Source organism: Zootoca vivipara, chromosome 2 (genome assembly GCF_965207765.1).
Source record: "Zootoca vivipara chromosome 2, rZooViv2.hap1.1, whole genome shotgun sequence".
Taxonomy (NCBI): domain Eukaryota; kingdom Metazoa; phylum Chordata; class Lepidosauria; order Squamata; family Lacertidae; genus Zootoca; species Zootoca vivipara.
In genome coordinates this window covers 6665508-6684159 of record NC_142584.1, presented here as the reverse complement: position 1 = coordinate 6684159, position 18652 = coordinate 6665508, and the positions used below count along the sequence as shown (strand labels likewise).

Here is an 18652-nt window from a genome sequence, read left to right as displayed (position 1 = left end):
ATTTGTTAATTTGATCAAGAGACAACCCACATCCCAGGCTGCACATAACCTGTCCATAATAATGATCACATATTTGCCTTTTTTAATCCCAGGGCAATGTCTGTCCTTGCAGCTCTTAATAAGTGAAAAAATATTTCCAAGCTATCTCACATCACCAAATACTGTAGTCAAAAGGAAGGAAGGAAGGAAGGAAGGAAGGAAGGAAGGAAGGAAGGAAGGAAGGAAGGAAGGAAGGAAGGAAGGAAGGAAGGACACTGGGAGTAGTCCTTTTGGTATCCTGTATCCAATAATATCTTCCACTTCAATTTCCAGCAGATTATTTGTTTGGGGGCATCCCAATTCCCAAAATGTGTGTATAGGATTTGCACCTTCTTTGCATTTCTGGAAACTACCTTGGTCCAATTACAGTATTATATTTTGGACTTTTCCTCTCATACAAACAGGTAGGGGGGGAGGGGAGGCAGGCACCCAGGGAAAAAGACTTTGGCAATACCACCCACCATTGAACCCCATGTGTTTTGACTATATGCAGTTTTGGCTTTAGGCATGACCCCCAGAACGTAACCCCCACATACGTTGCGAGCTTACTGTATTTTGAAGTTCATCTTTCCAAGTTTTTCTGGATGAATATTCCACAGGGCATATTAAAATATTAAAAGTGGGGTCTTTCAATGCAAACCTATGAAGACTTCATTGACTATATAAACCAAATGTTCATATTCCCCTTTAGTGAAGGATATGAAGCAGTTCGAAAGCACATCAAAGTGCAAGTAGATAAATAGGTACCACTCCAGTGGGAAGGAAAACGGTGTTTCCGTGAGCTGCTCTGGTTTGCCAGAAGCGGCTTAGTCATGCTGGCCACATGACCTGGAAGCTGTATGCCGGCTTCCTCACCAAGTAAAGCGAGATGAGCACTTCAACCCCAGAGTCGTCCGCGACTGGACCTAACGGTCAGGGGTCCCTTTACCTTTATGAAGCTACTGGGAAGAGGAGGAATGGTGGAGGCATCCTGACCAAACCAGGGAGGAGGAGGAAGAAGATAATATGAATTTACAACAGGGGTTTGAGGAAAGTAGCAGCTCAGAGGCAGATGAGGGGGAAAGATGGGAAATCATGGGAGAGCAGGGACAACACCCAACTGACTTTCTCATTAGAAAGCATTCTAGACCCTCCATCTCCCAGAACCCGACAAGCCTTAAAAGTAGGAGAGCAAAGAGCTCAAAGGCAGAGGGCACGTAGCAGCACCCGTAGATGATGATGATGACGAATGAGGAAGTGGGAAAGACAGGAGGTGGAGATTCACTCTGGACAACGCCTTTATCCAAGAGGCTGGGGTCTATAGCCTCTCTCTGTAAAGATTGAAATAGAAAAGGACAATAATAAACTATTCCTTGTCTTTATACTTTACTGGGCAACCAGCCGGGAGACAGCATCCTGACATTCATTGAGCCTCTCCAAATGGGGAAGTAATGGGGGCATCTTTTCCTCCTACTGTTTCCAATGGGTGGAGAAAATACATATATATATATATTTAATGTTTTAAAATTTGACTTCAGGAAATGGGCAAAAGCACACAGAGCTTTCCTCTACCTTCATTTCTGCCCTGACAGTTCAAGACCAGCTAGGGCACAGAATGCAATGGTTGAACCACCTCCAAATTCCCCTCCCTGACCTTAGGACTACAGCTATATTTAGCTACCTGAACTCAACCTGAGTCTCCTGTTTTAAAAGCCATCTTGTTTTAATTGGATTGTTTTATTGTGGGCTTTAATTATGGATACTTATATTTTGATATTTTAATGAGATGTTTGTATTGTGTATTTTAATTATGGATATGTACAGTGAGTTTTAATGTCTGTATAATGGGTTTCTAGACTGACAGCCCTATCCACAGGCTCCAAGGAACATGTAGAGAACCCTTAGCTCATATTGGCAGCAGATAGTTACAGGTAGGTAGCCGTGTTGGTCTGAGTAGAAGCAAAATAAAAAAATTCCTTCAGTAGCACCTTAAAGACTTCTTCAGATAATCTGAAGAAGTGTGCATGCACACGAAAGCTCATACCAAAATATAAACTTAGTTGGTCTTTAAGGTGCTACTGAAGGAATTTTTTTATTGGCAGCAGATGTTTCCCATGTACTTTCTTCTTTCTTTGGCAATCCCTCATAGCCGAGTAAGATTGTCTTCCATAAACATGGTTTTAACAATGAATCCATAAGTGACTGTGGACACCAATTCTGGATACACACATCCTTCCACAGTGGGGACATTGGTTTCCGGGCGGGAGTTGATTACAGTGCGGATTTGCCAAGCGTGCCTTCCTCTTAGCACGTTTCTCCCTTGCGTCCTGAGTTTGAGTGTCTTCAAAGCCCATGACACCTTTGGTAAAGGTACACTTAGGGCTCAGCCACACTTCTAGAAAACCTATCAAACCCATGATTTTGTGGTGCAGGCCAAGCAGAAGTATGGTTATGCAAATGCAGCTCTTGTGTATATGAGGGGGACTGAGGGAGCCCCTGCTCCCTTAATACACATACACTTACCATTATTATCATAGGAAACCATCCAATTTTTTTCCTAACATGTGAATGGCATTGTTCCAGTGTAACAATGCTGTCGCACCCAACTACAGGTGCAAAAAAAAGCCAACAACCAAGAACATGTAAGTGATTCACTAATTTCTTAAAAAAACAAACAAACAGCAACACTCATTTGAGAACATGGAAGGTGTTAAGTCAGCAAGAACTCTATATCAAAGGAAGCCAATGAATCTACTTAGAGATAATGTGTCTCTTGCATCACACGAGGTAAGTCCAGACAACTCCAGATTTTATTACGATTATCAGCCTTAAGGCTCAACCTTGATTTGGATGTTTTGTACCAAACAATGGAAGAATTGGTAGGATACAAATGCAGATCTACAAGGAGGACATAGAAAGTAACATGCTACTTCTGCAAAAGAGAGAGAGAGAGAGAGAGCTCCTTAGTATATTCCTATTATTGCCCCAGGCCCTCCTTGTCTTCCTTGTTTCCTAAGAAAACTGTATTTCAGACCTTGTGAGTTCACTTAAGGACAATTCAGCCTTCAGCCAGGGACCCCCTTCTCCATTAGAGAGGCCTTCATTATGAGCCTTCATTATGAGCCCTGCCAGGATGCTGTAAATAAATCAGTTAACCTGGTAACACCTACCCTAATATGTAAAGGTAAAGGACCCCTGACAGTTAAGTCCAGTCACGAACAACTCTAGGGTTGTGGCACTCATCTTGCTTTACTGGCCGAGGGAGCTGACCTTTGTTCACAGACAGTTTTTCCGGGTCATGTAGCCAGCATGACTAAGCCGCTTCTGGAGAAACCAGAGCAGCACATGGAAATGCCGTTTACCTTCCCGCCAGAGCGGTACCTATTTATATACTTGCATTTTGACATGCTTTTGAACTGCTAGGTTGGCAGGAGCATGGACTGAGCAACGGGAGCTCACCCCGTCGTGGGGATTCAAACCGCCGACCTTCCGACCGGCAAGCCCAAGGCTCAGTGGTTTACACCACAGTGCCACCCGTGTCCCTAACACCTATCCTATGTGCAGCTAAATGCAATAGATGACCTTCAAAGTACAACACAAAGGCCATATCGTTTAGTTTAGTTTAGTTTAGTTTAGTTTAGTTGTTTAGTTTAGTTTAGTTTTTAGTTTAGTTTAGTTTAGTTTAGTTTAGTTTAGTTTAGTTTAGTTTTTAGTTTAGTTTAGTTTAGTTTAGTTTAGTTTTTAGTTTAGTTTAGTGTTCCATAGCTCAAAGGCACTGCAAAAAGCTACACAATGTTCTGCATCCCAACAATTAAGCTGCGTGAGAAACCTTTCTTCTCTCTCTCATCAAACCTAGGGCTTCAAGTTGCCCAGAGACAGATAAGGCTTCTTAGAAAGTGACCACACAAAACTTCATATTTAGTACTCAAAGATATAAAACGGCTTCCACCACTTTTCCCTCCCTGTGCCCCTCTGATGCCCCCCAAACAAGTTTGTGGGTCAGGAGAATTCCCTTGTTTTTCCCCCGCAGGACCTATTGCAGTAATGAGCAGTCGTTAACAGCCATCAACAGGTTTACCACTCTTACAGCCCATCACCCATTCCCATCACCCCCACCCCACCCTCTGAATATATATAAGGGTCTGGTTGCTTCTGTTTCAAGTGTATCTGAAGAAGTGTGCATGCACACGAAAGCTCATACCAAAATAAACACTTAGTTGGTCTTTAAGGTGCTACTGAAGGAATTTTTTTATTTTCCCAGAACAATGTGAGGGAAGGAAAGGGGGATAATTCCATCTGGCAAAGTGCAATGTTTGCGCTGACACAATGTTCAGCGCAGTGTGACATTGAATTCCACATACACTGCCTTGAAATATGGAGGCTCTGTTTTTCAGCCTTCAAGATTAATTAGCCATTGATTGACCATTCCACCTGTTTCCCAAAGCCAATGTACATGTGAAAGTTGTGAGTGGGGCAGTCAATTCAATCCCAGTCCTCCATTGTTGCTCACGTGGGAGAAAATGAAGAAGACCCATAATATTATCGCAACTAGTGTACACTTCATGAAATATAGTCTGGCCCCCCCACAAGGTTTGAGGGACAGCGGACTGGCCCCCTGCTGAAAAAGTTTGCTGAGCCTTGCTCTATTCCATAGTTCTGCTAAGAGAAAATCCAGTGGTTTGTCACTGTCCCATTTTTCTTGCTTCTATCTCATTATCTAACAGAGCAAGAACATTGTGTACCTGGTGTAAAAGGAAACTGAAATCTAGGTTTGCAAAGCCAGTGGGAGGAGTTCCATGAGGGAAGCAGCACATCTTTCATTGCTCCTTGTGGGTGGTGGTGAAGCGCTTGGGAGCATAAAGTTACAAAACTCAGGCGAGACACTAGCCGTTCATTTGGCCGTCTCAGCAGAAGGTGAATCAGCATGAGGTTTTACCACCCCACTTAAGGGAAGGTCTCACTTGCATACGCATACGCAATCCTGTGTACATGACTCTACTTCAGTCATGCTGCTGCAATCTCAGGTGTTCGACCAGGGGTGCCACCTTGAATAAAGTATGTGGGGAGCAGGTAAGTCCCACCCCATATAATTGATCACATGACATGGCAGACAAACACCATTTGAATGGAAATGCCCTTCAACTTTGGGGGCCATTTACACTACAAAGTTTTCCACAAGTTTAACTTTCATTGCTATTCTCAAAGAATCCTGGAAACTGATGTTTGAGAGGGTTCTGAAAATTAGGAATAGAGGGGAAAATTTGAATATTATTGTTATTATTGCATTTTAATGAGAAACTACCTAATTTGCACCTTTTTTTGAACAGGGTGATTAAAGGGCATCAAGGAATCTGGAGTCACAGACAGGCCCAGGTCCAATGCTTGTGGTCTATATATACTCCAGATTAGAGGATGCTCCAGTTGTCAAGCTCTGAGCCATGTGTCAGTCCCTTTCAGTCTATCTTGCCCCGTCCCCTCCACCATCAATTCCTTGCCTGCCCTCCCAGTTTTACATCTGCCTCCACTTCCCTGCCCTCTCCCTCCAGAGCCAGTGTGGTGTAGTGGTTTAGAGCGGTAGACTCGTAATCTGGTGAACCAGGTTTGCTTCCCCGCTCCTCCACATGCAGCTGCTGGGTTACCTTGGGCTAGTCACACTTCTCTGAAGTCTCTCAGCCTCACTCACCTCACAGAGTGTTTGTTGTGGGGGAGGAAGGGAAATGAGAATGTTAGCCGCGCTTTGAGACTCCTTAGGGTAGTGATAAAGCGGAATATCCAATCCAAACTCTCCTCCTCCTCCTCCTTCTCCAAAGCCTCCCATTCTGCCATCCTCCTCTAAAGCCCTTTCTCCACCTCCCTCTGCCTTTCTTGGCCTGTTACTGGAAGTTTTGGCTGTGAAGTTCACACCTGCAATGGGAATGGACCCCAACCCCATATTCTGTTTCAGCGCAGAATGGAGACACACACAGAGAGAGAGGGACTGTTCTCACAGTTGCTTATGGGACCTGAGTGCAAGAACACTTTCCTCTCTTGTAATTGCCACTTACTGGTATATAGAGACACATTATCTCTCACAATGGAGGCAGAAGAGAGTCTTCATGGCTACTACAGTGGTACCTCGACATACGAATGCCTCGACTTTCAAAGGTTTCGACTTATGAAGTCAGCAAACCTGGAAGTCTTTTTGCCACGCGCCCATTCTGTGCATGCGCAAAATTGCGCTTCACGCATGCGTACAATGGGCACTTCAACAACCAAAGGCTTCGACTTATGAAGAGCGCCGCGGAATGGATCGTCTTCGTAAGTCAAGGCCATAGCTGCCAAGTTATCCCTTTTTAAAAGGGATTTTCCCTTATGCTGAATAGGCTTCCTCGTGAGAAAAGGGAAAACTTGGCAGCTATGGTCAAGGCACCACTGTAGTCATTGATAGCCTTATCCTCCATCATAAGGCTTTCATGATTATTATCCCAGCATAAAAGCTCTTGGCAAAAATCCAGAAGACACCATTGTTCTCTTCACTTAGAGTTTAATGAGCTGCAAGTGATCACACGCGAGAGAAAAGGAATCACCACCAAAACAAAAAGATTTTCAAGACCATTACAAAAAGAAAGACAGAATGTGGAGCACAAAGCGGCTAAAGTTAAATCTGGATAAGCCGTCTTGCTTTCAATAGGAATGACTTAAGCCTCTGCTTAAGCTCTCTCATTGGAGTCAATGGGACTTAAAGGAGTGTGACTTTGGCAAGATCACATGCCCCTACCTTTTAGCTGCTGGTATTTTGCATATTCATTTAAGTAAGTAACCATTATTACTCAGCAAAACCACAGGCAGGTAATCACAGGAGAGTAGCTGGAAAGATATTCATTTGTATCAGGGCTTTTTTTTTCCAGCCAGAACTCTCCAGAACTCAGTTCTGGCACCTCTCAGGTGGGCGCCATTGCCATTTAAGAGAATGAGGGAGGTGCTTGTGGTGAGTTCCAGCACCTCTTTTTTCTAGAAAAATAGCACTGATTTGATTGAATGAGCAAAACATGAAGGCTGTGCTCACATAAGCAGTTTTTGATGTAATTCACATTCTTTCTCCATCAGGTTTCATTCAGAGGAGTTAGAATGTAGACAAAACAGCAGTACTCTTTAAACGTTATGAGACTCAAATAACCTGACTCCTAGAATTGTTTTCTCGTGTGAACCGTACCTATCCAGAGTGAAGCCTGCCCCCGGTGTTTCAATCCACCAAAGAGATAAAAGTGTATCCTCAGTTGAAGCACAGCCAGTGAGAATTCTGGGCTATCTAGGACAGAGGGTGCTGCTCTACATAAAAGATGTGTGAATGGTGCAAAGACAATACACACATTGCCTAGAATAACCTCTATAGAACTACCTAATACTGTTTGCCCTTGTTCATGCAAACACAGCCTTCGCATATTACACATCTGTTGACTAGACCTAATTATGTTAGGGGCATGAAATGTGTCAACAACAAAGGGTGGGCTACAGACTAAGTTTGGGTTGGGTTGGATACCGACTACGTTAGATGAACTAAGGTCCCACTGACATAAATGAGACAAGTTAGCAATGACAGGTCTCACAGAACTCAATGGTACTGAAGTTCAGCTAATTGAGTCTGTATCCCACCCAAACAATGCAAGACTTAAAAAATATCCTGGAAGAGCAGCCATAATGGCCATAAGGGGCACAGTCCATTTTTTCTGAAAGGCGCCAAGATTCTGTTCAGGGTGGCTTTGCAGAAGTCTTCAGAAAAACGGTTCTTTCATCCATGCTGATGTTGTCATCCCTGCACCTGTTGCTTCTTATTTCCTGCTTGAAGACTTGATGGAATGAGAGGATGTGGTGGTTTTTTTCACAATGGTGCCTCCGGAACTATATCCTCCTCCATATCCTCCGCCGACAGAGCAAGCTCCTCCTCCTCCGTATCCTCCGCCGACAGAGCAAGCTCCTCCACCTCCTATGCTGCAAACACCTCTTCCGCTTCCAGAGCTGAATCCACCAAGGCCACCAGATCCTCCTCCATAGCACATTCCACCTCCAAATCCACCTCCAAATCCGCCACCATATCCACCGCCAGAAGTAGTAGAGGAGGAGCCAACCATAGCTGGAAAGGAACACAAGCATGGTTAGCATTGCGGTGGTTTTATGGACTAATAAGGCCAATTAATGCCTGGAATGTAGTTCTCTAGCACTGAGCATGGGGGTGGCGCTACTTTGTCTCTGTCCCAGGGCATTCTGTCCCAGGAATGCACCAGTGGAGCATGCAAGCCATTGCCTGAAGAGATGGCAAGTCGTTGTAAAAGAAAGAAAGAAAGGGAAAGAAAGAACTTCCAGCTACTTTGCATCTTAAAATAAGACAAGTGAAACTTCCAGGGCCAAGGAGTCATCCATGTAATGAGAGTCATTTGAGAAAGTGTGTGGCATGTAAGGGCTTAAGCACTGAACTCGAACTAAAGCAGGGAACCTGTGGCCTTCCAAATGTTGCTGAACTCCAGATCCCATCAGTCCTTGCCTGCATGGCCAATGGTCAAGAATGATGGGCGTTACAGTCCAGCAGCAGCTGGAGGGCCACAAGTTCTCCATCCTTGCACTAAAGGGATGCTGGGTTCCAAACGATCCCTATTCAGCCATGAAGTTTATTGGCTTGCTTTGAATGAGTTACAAATGTTATCAACCCATGAGCATGAAGCAATGCAAACCCAGCATCACATACAAAAGTTGTTCCCACATGGTATTTTTGTAACATTTAAAATCAGGGACAGGGAACCTGTGGCTCTCCAGGTGTTGTTGGACAACAACTCCCATCATCCCTGACTTTCTTGAGTTTCAACCTCCTTCTGGCATGTTGCTACAGCACACTGGAGTTTCACCAACACAGTTGCATTTGTGGTGGTGTTCAGGATAGTGCAAGGGGGGATCTTCCACAGCCCTGATTCCACATTCTGCCTCCACAACTTTCCTTCTATGTCCATATTTACGGTGCTTAAGAGCTTGGTGCATATTTACTATGACTACTGTTGTCAAAACCACATCAAGACACAGTGGTGCCAGCGCATGCCATTTTCCAGAGCAGCTGGTTATAGGATAGTGCCACTAATTTTAAAAGTTGAGTACAGAGTCACTACTTACAGATGCTCACGGTGCTCTGACACTCTCCAGACATCCTGTGAAGGAGAGGAAAAACCTGGTGTTTAGGCAAGAGATGAGATCCAATTGGGCATTCATACACAAAATACTGAACAATACAGTGGTACCTCGGGTTACAGACGCTTCAGGTTACAGGCGCTTCAGGTTACAGACTCCGCTAACCCAGAAATAGTACCTCGGGTTAAGAACTTTGCTTCGGGATGAGAACAGAAATCGTGCGGCGGAGGTGCGGCAGCAGGAGGAGGCCCCATTAGCTAAAGTGGTACCTCAGGTTAAGAACAGTTTCAGGTTAAGAACGGACCTCCAGAACAAATTAAGTTCTTAACCCGAGGTACCACTGTAATGCAGTACCACAGGGATGGGCAAACAATGGCCCTCCAGATGTTGCTGGACTACAGTTCTCAGCATGGAGAACCATCAGGGATGGTGGGAGTTGTAGCCCAGCAACGTTTGTAGATCCTACAATCCCCCATCACTGCAGTACATGCTTTCCTCGCCATAGCTGCCAAGTACCCCGTTTTCCCCGGGAAACCCCCGTATTTTCTTACCATTTCCCGCAGGTGTCCCGAATGGCAAAATACCCTGTATTCCCCCCGGATTACAGAGCTCCTGCCATGTTCTTCTGGTGCCACGCCGGCACCGGAAGTCGCTTCTACGCACTTCCGGACATGCATGGAAGCGACTTCCAATGCCGCTGTGCCCATTTCCAAAATGTCTGCAGTGCCAGGAGTCGCTTCTACGCATGTCCGGAAATGCGTAGAAGCGACTTCTGGAGTTGCGGACGTTTTGGAAATGGGCACAGCGGCATCGGAAGTCGCTTATATCCATGTCCGGAAGTGCGTAGAAGCAACTTCCAGTGCTGCGGCGCTGCTGATCCTGGATCTTTCAATCCAGAACTTGTGGCACCTATGTTCCTCGCCAATGGGTATACATTGCAATGCCCACCCTTACATTTCTGATCTTGTGGACAGGCCTAGTGGGCTTCAGTCTTGGCACCTCACCTTTTTAGAATTTAACTGCTGGAGACTCAGTCAAACATTTCATGGCCTTCCCTCCCCGCCCCCCTGCCCCCAAGAGGAAGCTCCAGTTTGATTTTCTTTCTTTTTTTGTCTTCTCTTCGGCAAAGCCCAAATACGCATCTCCTTCCTGTGCATCACACTCACCTGCTCTCCTCTCCTTCCAGCAATTTCCTGTAGGTGGCAATTTCAATATCAAGTGCCAGCTTGACATTCATCAGCTCCTGGTACTCCCTCAAGAGACGGGTCATTTCTTCCTTGGCCTTCTGCAGGGCCCCCTCCAGTTCATTCAATTTGTCCCTGGCGTCCTTGAGGGCCAGCTCACCACGTTCCTCAGCTTCTGCAATGGAAGCCTGCAGCTTCTCACACTGAAAGGCAAGAGATACATTCAAAAAAACTGATTATTGAAATATCATTTTTATTTTTAATACCAGCAGCACCATTCCTCCTGGATGCAGCAGCCCCCTACATTCACTGGGAACCATTTGTGAGTGCCTTTTTTATTTTTATTTTGAAGTGCAAGGTCAGGAGGTAACATCCAATCAAAGAGGCCATCCTACTTCAGCCTGATATCTCTTGGCTTGCCGTTAGTTGTGTTACTAAATGAATTGCTGCAGTTCAGGCAACAGCACAGGACTAAAGATGACCAGATTGTGAAATTCCAATAAAAATCTCTGCCCCCCCACCCTTGGGCTAATCTTGCATATATTCCTCCAGCCTACCTGCTTCTTCACATTCTCTATTTCAGATCGTATCCTCTGAATCATCCGGTTCAGTTCAGAGATCTCGGCCTTGGTGTCACGGAGACTGTCACCGTGTTTCCCAGCTGTTTGCTGCAGCTCCTCGTACTGGTATATAGAAAGAAGAAAGGGGTTAAATTGTGTTATGTCAAAGAAGATAAATCTTCTTCGAACAAAAACCCAGTTGAGCAATGGCTCAGGTTCTGCCAAACCCTCTGACATCCTTCCAAGGTTGTCTCCCCCCTCCCAAAAAAAGGAGTGTTTTTTTGCAGTGCTTGGTGGACTAGCCTGATTAAAAGCTTACCTACAAGTGATTTTGAAGCAATACTGGTAGATTACTAGCCAGTTTCCAGTGGACAACATAGCACCTTGGGGAAGGGCAATAGCTCAGTGGTAGAACATATACTTTGGATATGGAAGGTCCCTAAGTTCAATCCCAGGATCTACATTTAGGGCTGGGGAAGTCTATGAACCAGGCGTGGGGAACCTGTGACCATCCAAATGTTGTTTGACTACAGCACTGGCTCTGCTGGCTGGGTCTCGTGAAAGTTGGAGTCCAATAGCATCTGGAGAGCCACAAGTTCTCCACCCCTGCTGTAAGCCTGAGAGAGTCGCTGCCACTCTGTATAGATAATACTCAATCAGATGAGCCAATGGTCAGAGCAAGTATAAGGGAGCTTCCTATGTTGCAACTGCTGTTTGCTGGGCTTCTTTGTAAATAATGCTGGATTGTGTGGCCTTAGTCTGTTCCAGCAAATTGGGAAACATTTGACTGCGAGCACTCCGATTGGAGACAGCCTTTACCAAAGGTGTAAGGGGCTTTGAAGACCCTCAAACTCAGGACGCAAGGGAGAAATGTGCTAAGAGGAAGGCACACTTGGCAAATCCACACCGTGATCAACTGCGGAACCCAACATCCCCACTGTGGAAGGACGTGTAGATCCAGAACTGGCCTCCACAGTCACTTACGGACTCATTGTTAAAAACCTTGTTCATGGAAGACATTCTTACTTGGCTACAAGTGATCACCAAAGAAGAAGACATTGTATGTTCATAAGCATACTCAGGACCACTTCATTCAGGGTTGTTATGGCTCAACTGGCAAGAGATATTGAACCCGCGCTCTTGCTTTGCAAATGTAAAACATATTGGGAAACCATGGCAATTCTATAGTTACTGTAAAATAAAGCAAAGCACACGGCGCTGAAGTCGGATAACTCCTAGTTTAATACATTGCCTTGTGTGCATTTGGCCTTTGCCACTAATGAACAACAAGAGTCTCTTTGTTTGTTTGGATTTGGTTTTTGCTCAAGGAGGTCATTTGAGACTGGCAAGGCTTGATAGGCCTGAGAACTCACCTTGCACTGGTACCAAGACTCTGCTTCTGCTCGGCTTTTCTGAGCAATTTCCTCATACTGAGCTTTGACCTCTGCAATGATGCTGTCCAAATCCAGATTCCGGTTGTTGTCCATTTGGAGGACAACTGAGGTGTCAGAAACAGTCTGCTGCATCTGGCTCAATTCCTGCCAAAGAAATCGATTTACTGATTTTTGTAAGCTGCCATGGGTGTTCATTTGGCTAATGTGTAGAGTACATCTACCTTAAATGAATCAATAAATATGTAGACAGCGCCATGGTCACATCATGTTTTTTCACCATAAATGTTGATTTATAACTTACCTCTCCCCTTGGTAGAGGCATTTGTCTATTATTATTTTTTTCTAAAAGTGACTAATGGCTGTGGTAGTCCATATTGGCACACCTGCAAAAGGTCTGTCCTTCTAAAAGCTATGCGTAGAACTTTCTGGCATCCCAAAAGTTGGACATGAAAATTAGCTGTTATAATATACAGTACTATAGTAGTCAAGTTGCTGTCATAACAGCAGATGATGTTGCGTGCATGTGGATTTATGCATTGCAAGGATGTCTTATGGAGAGGATGCAATGCACTTTTGAACCTTCTGCAGAACAATGAAGGGCATAAAAGAGTTCCCATTATAGTGAATGGGAAAACTGTGAGCTTCATTTTAGCCAGCAGCTCAGAAGATGAATTACAGATCGAAGCGGCGACAGCACAGAGGGACTCAAAGCAGAGTGGATTTTTTACAAGGGCACAGGTAGAAGGGGAAACTTAGGGCCTGTGCACACCCCTAAAACGTAATTAAGCAATGTGACACCCAAAACAGGTAGTCATCAGACACAGAATAACTTCCTAATCTAACATTTTAGAGTAGCCTAACTTTAGAGTAGCATAACAGCAATCCCAACTCTTATACATATGCTTCCATTACCTCTCTAATCTCCATCCCTCACTTCCGTATCTCTTCCTCCAACTGTCATTTCCCAAATGACTCTCTACCTGTCACTCACTCTTAACTCCACCCAGCATTCCATCCCACTTCCCTGCTATAAATCAAGAGCCCCAAAATTCGCATCACTCTAGTGTTCTCCCAGGAGGCCACAAAAACTCAGCAAGACTACTTACAGCTTCGTACAGGCATCTCAAGAAGTTGATTTCATCTGTCAAGGAGTCCAGTTTCGCCTGCAATTCTACTTTGTTCATGTAAGCAGCATCCACATCCTGAAGGAAAGGACAAAGAGACGTTCGTGTTTCGCACACAATGATGGAGACAAACACACACACACACACACACACACACACACACACCTTGCACCTCCAAGCCACTGCAAAGGAGCTGGGAAGAGTGGGACACTTACCTTTTTCAAGAGCACAAAGTCATTCTCTGCTGCCGTGCGCTTGTTAATTTCTTCCTCATATCTGGTCAATGCAAAGAGAGAACATCAGGTATAAATACTTTGGCTTTTCTATTTGCACAATTTTGTGTGTCTTTTCCAACATCTATCTACACTCCCCAATTTCTAGTAAAAAAAAAAGGTCCGATTTCTTTTAAGAACCTGAAATCTTGGATGCAGCAGAAAATAATAAAATAGAAGTAATATGTGAAATATTGCTTTTTTTTTATTCCACAGCATTGTTTGGTCCGGACTTTTCTTTATAGAAAATCTAGATCAGGTGGGGTTGGGGTTGAGCAAAGGACATCTAGCCCTGCCTTCTTCTTTCTAGATTTTCTTAACAATCAAAGGCCTTGTGAAATTGCTTGGCCTGCAAGTGATGGGGAATGACCAATTCCCAATTTTGCGGGTTACTTGATATCCTAAGGTTTATAACTCATAGAACATTCTTCATTGTTCCCATTCTTCTGACACTGTCCTCTGCCAAGAGGCATTCTACATTCTTTGGCATCAAGCAAACAAAGATTCTGTTGAACACCACCCTGATTTACAACATACTTTCCTGGCTCAAGAGTTTATTAATTTACAGTACCTATTTTCAAGTGCCACCAAATGCATACCTTAGGGCTTCCCAATGGATCTGTTTGTCAGAATTCAAGCTGTGGGTCACCATTTTTGCTAGGATTTACAGCAGACATAGCCAGTGTGGTGCCCTCCTGATTTTTTGAACTACAGTTCCCATCAGCCTCAGCTAGCATGGCCAATGGTTAGGGAATATGGAGGTTCTAGTTTACAACATCTGAAGCCCACGGTATTCCCTACCCAATTATAGTGTAGTGTAATCATGTTACTGGACTTCATTGGGTCTTGAGCAATGAAAAGCAAAACAATTTGTAAAATCATATATTTCAACGTTAGGAGTTATTGGAAGTCAGCCATAGTTTTTCACCTTAGCTGCAATAATTATAAAGGTGCAAAGAGCCCCAAAAAGATACAATCACATGAGCTTGAATGAATGCTCTAGGGACAGTCTCACAGAGGATTTGAGAGCATAAAATAGAATAATCCCTTTCCAAATCCATCAAATTTCTACCAGGGTTGAATTCAAATTCAAGAGGAAGTTAGGTCCCACCAGAGGCATGATGCCACAATTAAATTGTGACTTCTTACTGGCACTGAACATTCAGTGTTGAGTGCCCAAGCTAAGAGGCAAACCAAACACACACACACATCTGAGGCCTTCTGTCTAATTGTGGGTATATATGCTTTTATTTTAAATAAATAAATAGTTAATATTTCTATTTTCTGTCATCCTAGCATCATCAAAAGGCCTTGTCTGGTTTTTCAAATAGGTAGTCTGGTCCTGGCCTGGCCCATCCACCCTCAATTGCACCGGCGGGGAAGATCATTTATTGATACCCAATTATTTTGATTCTATAATCCCTTACTTGTTCTTGTAATCCTCCACAAGATCTTGGAAGTTCTTCAGCTCTGATTCCAGGCCTCTCCTCTCATTCTGAAGACACTCAAGCTGCTTCCTGAGGTTGTTGATATAAGCCTCAAAGAACTGATCAAGATTCTTTTGACCAATGCCAGTCCCTTGGCCCTGCTCTTGTAAGAGTTTCCATTTGGTCTCAAGAACCTTATTCTGCTGCTCTAGGAAACGGACCTGAACCAAACAAAGAATAAGGGTAGAGAAAGAAAGGGTTATTTTAATGTACTCTAATTGCCTTTAAAGGGGAGGGCAGTTCCTGGGGTAAATCGCTATTCCTGTTCTGTCCCTGTTTTTGGTTTTTTGAAGAGTTTGGGGTTCCTTTTTTAAAAAATGATGCTAATGTGAATTTCTATAGAGCAAGCTTTCTCTTCTCTGCTTCTTTGAAGTTAAATAAAAGAATCATAGAATTGTAGAGCTGGAAGGAACCCTGAGGACCATCTAGTCCAACTGCAGCTGTCCCATACGGGGATTGAACCTGCAACCTTGGCATTATCAGCACCATGCTCTAACCAACAGTGTCAGAAGGGACTGCTGTGTATTAACATAATATGTGCATGTGTAGAGAAGCCATCACCAAGCTGATATCCTCCAGATGCTCTAAATTAATACTCCCACCCAGATGTCCTGGGAGTTGTAGTCCAGGACATCTGGAAGGAACCAGGTTGTCCAAGGTTGGCAGTGGTATAATGCACATCCTGCTATTTCAAAGGTTGCAGTTGGTTAAGCTTAATTTTGAAATGTAGGTAATATATTATAGGAAACAAGTCAAGCTGTTTTAGCATATCTTTAACCAGAAGAACAAGCTAGCTTTTTTAACTTTGGGATAATGCAGAATCAATGGATGCACATACAGCAAGCATGATGTGCTTGCATACAGCAAATCATGATGAGGGTGTGACCATCACCTTCTGGGCTTTTAAAAGCATCCGGGTAATCTTCACATTGCTCAACTCCTGGATAACTGAAACCACAGCAACAGGTGCTGGATTTTGACCTGTGTCCTCTTATGGAGTACAGTGGTACCTCGGTTTAAGTACACAATTGGTTCCGGAAGTCTGTACTTAACCTGAAGCGTACTTAACCTGAAGCAAACTTTCCCATTGAAAGTAATGGAAAGTGGATTAATCAGTTCCAGACGGGTCCGTGGAGTACTCAACCTGAAGCGTACTTAACTCAAAATATGAGTGTAATTGGTTCTGGAAGTCCATACTTAACCTGAAGCGTACTTAACCTGAAGTGAACTTTCCCATTGAAAGTAATGGAAAGTGGATTAATCTGTTCCAGATGGGTCCGCAGAGTACTTAAACTGAAAGTACTCAAACTGAAGCGTACTTAAACTGAAGTATGACTGTACTGGACATGGTCATTAGTCCAAACTTGCCTGCTGATGTTGCTTTGCCAGAAAACCACACCCATAAGTTCTCCTAAAACCACTTATGCATCTCCTTCCATCATTCTAGAGTTTCCTTTGCATTTCCCACAAGCAGGGAGACCTTCCAGTTGCATGTTCTGTACTGCAGCCACTACTTTTTAAGGCTCCCCAAGACCCTTGAGTCACAATAGGTGGCTGAGGGATGCAATGAGGAGAAGACCAGAAAAGGAAAGAAGAAGGCACAAGGATTTGTTGCATCACCGATGCACGTATGATGCAGGTCAGCTGTACATTCAATGCACATCTAACACCCTCAGTTTAGTGGGATTCAAAATAGCTTCTCCCCTTTCCTATCTGTATGTTAGAGAAGGGTCACTACAGGATCAACATGGTAGTTTCTGGGTATTGGTCCAGGATTGTCCGGGGGACGACGACGTATGCCCACCTTTCCCCAGGTTATATTTCACTGCTTATTGATTAGTACTGACAACATTATGCAAATGGGCATGTCAATAGTACATACTTGCACAGGTTTAACAGTCAGGTCATACCCTGGCCTAGGGCATCCTGAGAAGTATAGTTCTGTAATGGGGAAGGCTCTCTGAGAATAAGCATCTGCTTCACCAAACTGCAGTAACCAGAATCCTTTGTAGGGAGCCATGGCAATTACTTTGGTACAGATTTTTAAGAGAATCAGGACTGGCATACCCTTGGGGACTCACATTTGACCACACCTCCATGAAGTATGCAAGTTAAATATAAAACCTCTTGATTTGAGATTTTGTAACAAGGCAAATTAGAAAGAATCATAACAAAACTGGCAAACCAACACTTTTTAAATGGCTTCATCATTTTTCAGCCTTGAAATTCATTGTTATTGTTTTAAAAAATACAAATCAGACCAGATCTGATAGACACAATACACAAGACAAAAGGCCTTCATACTGAAAAACAAAAAGGAAAGAGAAAGAGAAAGTCTTGGAGCTACATGCAAGTTAGATGCTCTCTAAAATCATTTCACCTTGTCGATGAAGGAGGCAAACTTGTTGTTGAGGGTCTTGATCTGCTCCCTTTCTTCTGTCCTCACTTTTTGGATCTCCGGGTCTATCTCCAGGTGGAGGGGCTGCAGGAGGTGCTGGTTGATGGTCACCTCTTTGATGCCTCCAGGTGGGCATCCTGGGAATGGAGGGCAGATTGCAAGTCCAGGGAAACTTGCACCGCCAAAGCCACCGCCAAGGCCACCACCAAGGCCACCACCAGCTCCAAAGCCCCCACCCCCTTGGCCACAGGCGCCACTGAGACCCCCGCCAAAGCCACCGCCACCATATCCACCAAAGGAGATTCTCTTGCTGCCCCCCATGTTATGCAGGCTCCTGCTGCCAAAGCCTCCGCCTCCGCCTCCGCTACGGACAGAACATCCACGGGACATGGAAGCAGTGTTGAAGCTGACTTTGTTTCCACCCCCAAAGCAGACAGAGCTGGAACTGAAACCCTTGTTCGGAAACCCTCCTCCAATGCTCCGGGCACAGGACTGGCGAGACATGGCTAGAGGAGAGGTTGTCTTGCTGGTAGTGTAAGCAGTGATGTTCCAAGGAAGAGTTCCCAGTAATGAATGAAGCTGAGCCCCTCTGGCAGGAGGGAGGAAAATCTACCTTTTTATCCGTTCGGAGAGTTGGCTGGGTGACAGGGGAGTGGAGGAAAGAAAGTAGTCATTTTTTTTATATTGTATTCTTGAGCTTAGGTGTGCTTGGCACCCTCCCTCTTACTCTGTGCCAGAAACTGACCTTCCCTGAAACACACCCCAAAGAGCTGGAGAAGAACCTGCAGCCTGACAGTGAACTCCTGGCGACCCCAGATTACCTGCATCACCCTTCTGTCAACTAGCGTTCTCTATGAGCCTTGCCTGAATGGCAGGGCATGGCAGGTTTCCTTGACATTCTTTTGCCCTGCAGGGGAAATAATCCCCTGGCTGAGATATCCCCATCACTCCCTTTTCTGAAACTCGATGGCAGATGGTTCCTTTCAGAGGGTTCCAAAATTAACCTTCTGACATGCAGAGTTCACATTTAAAAAAAATACACACCCACAATTGCACCACACATAT

At 44.4% G+C, this 18652-nt stretch overlaps 1 protein-coding gene across 2 annotated transcripts; it reads right to left on the bottom strand.

Moving 5' to 3' along the window:
- Window positions 1–7486: 7486 nt before the first annotated feature.
- Window positions 7487–18225, bottom strand: LOC118077285 (keratin, type II cytoskeletal 4). 2 transcript variants are annotated; one of them, XM_088661231.1, is made up of 10 exons: window positions 17570–18225; window positions 15130–15350; window positions 13646–13706; window positions 13413–13508; window positions 12286–12450; window positions 10910–11035; window positions 10335–10555; window positions 9154–9188; window positions 7979–8128; window positions 7694–7942 (listed from the first exon to the last, which is right to left on the bottom strand). In XM_088661231.1, the coding sequence occupies exons 1-10, from the start codon at window positions 18089–18091 to the stop codon at window positions 7827–7829; spliced, it is 1713 nt and encodes a 570-aa protein (XP_088517357.1). In that variant the 5' UTR covers window positions 18092–18225; the 3' UTR covers window positions 7694–7826. The 2 variants fall into 2 exon arrangements, with proteins under 2 accessions (XP_060128095.2, XP_088517357.1); XM_060272112.2 differs by having other exon boundaries at window positions 7487–8128.
- Window positions 18226–18652: the final 427 nt, after the last annotated feature.

What these genes read in the sequence shown, in the direction of transcription:
- LOC118077285 (XM_060272112.2), bottom strand. Translation starts at nt 18,091, where the DNA reads ATGTCTCGCCAGTCCTGTGCCCGGAGCATTGGAGGAGGGTTTCCGAAC. An exon ending in TAGAGAATGTGAAGAAGCAG is followed by an intron (nt 10,556 to 10,909) that starts GTAGGCTGGAGG and finishes CTTGCCTTTCAG; the next exon opens with TGTGAGAAGCTGCAGGCTTC. An exon ending in TCAGAGCACCGTGAGCATCT is followed by an intron (nt 8,129 to 9,153) that starts GTAAGTAGTGAC and finishes GTTCCTTTCCAG; the next exon opens with CTATGGTTGGCTCCTCCTCT.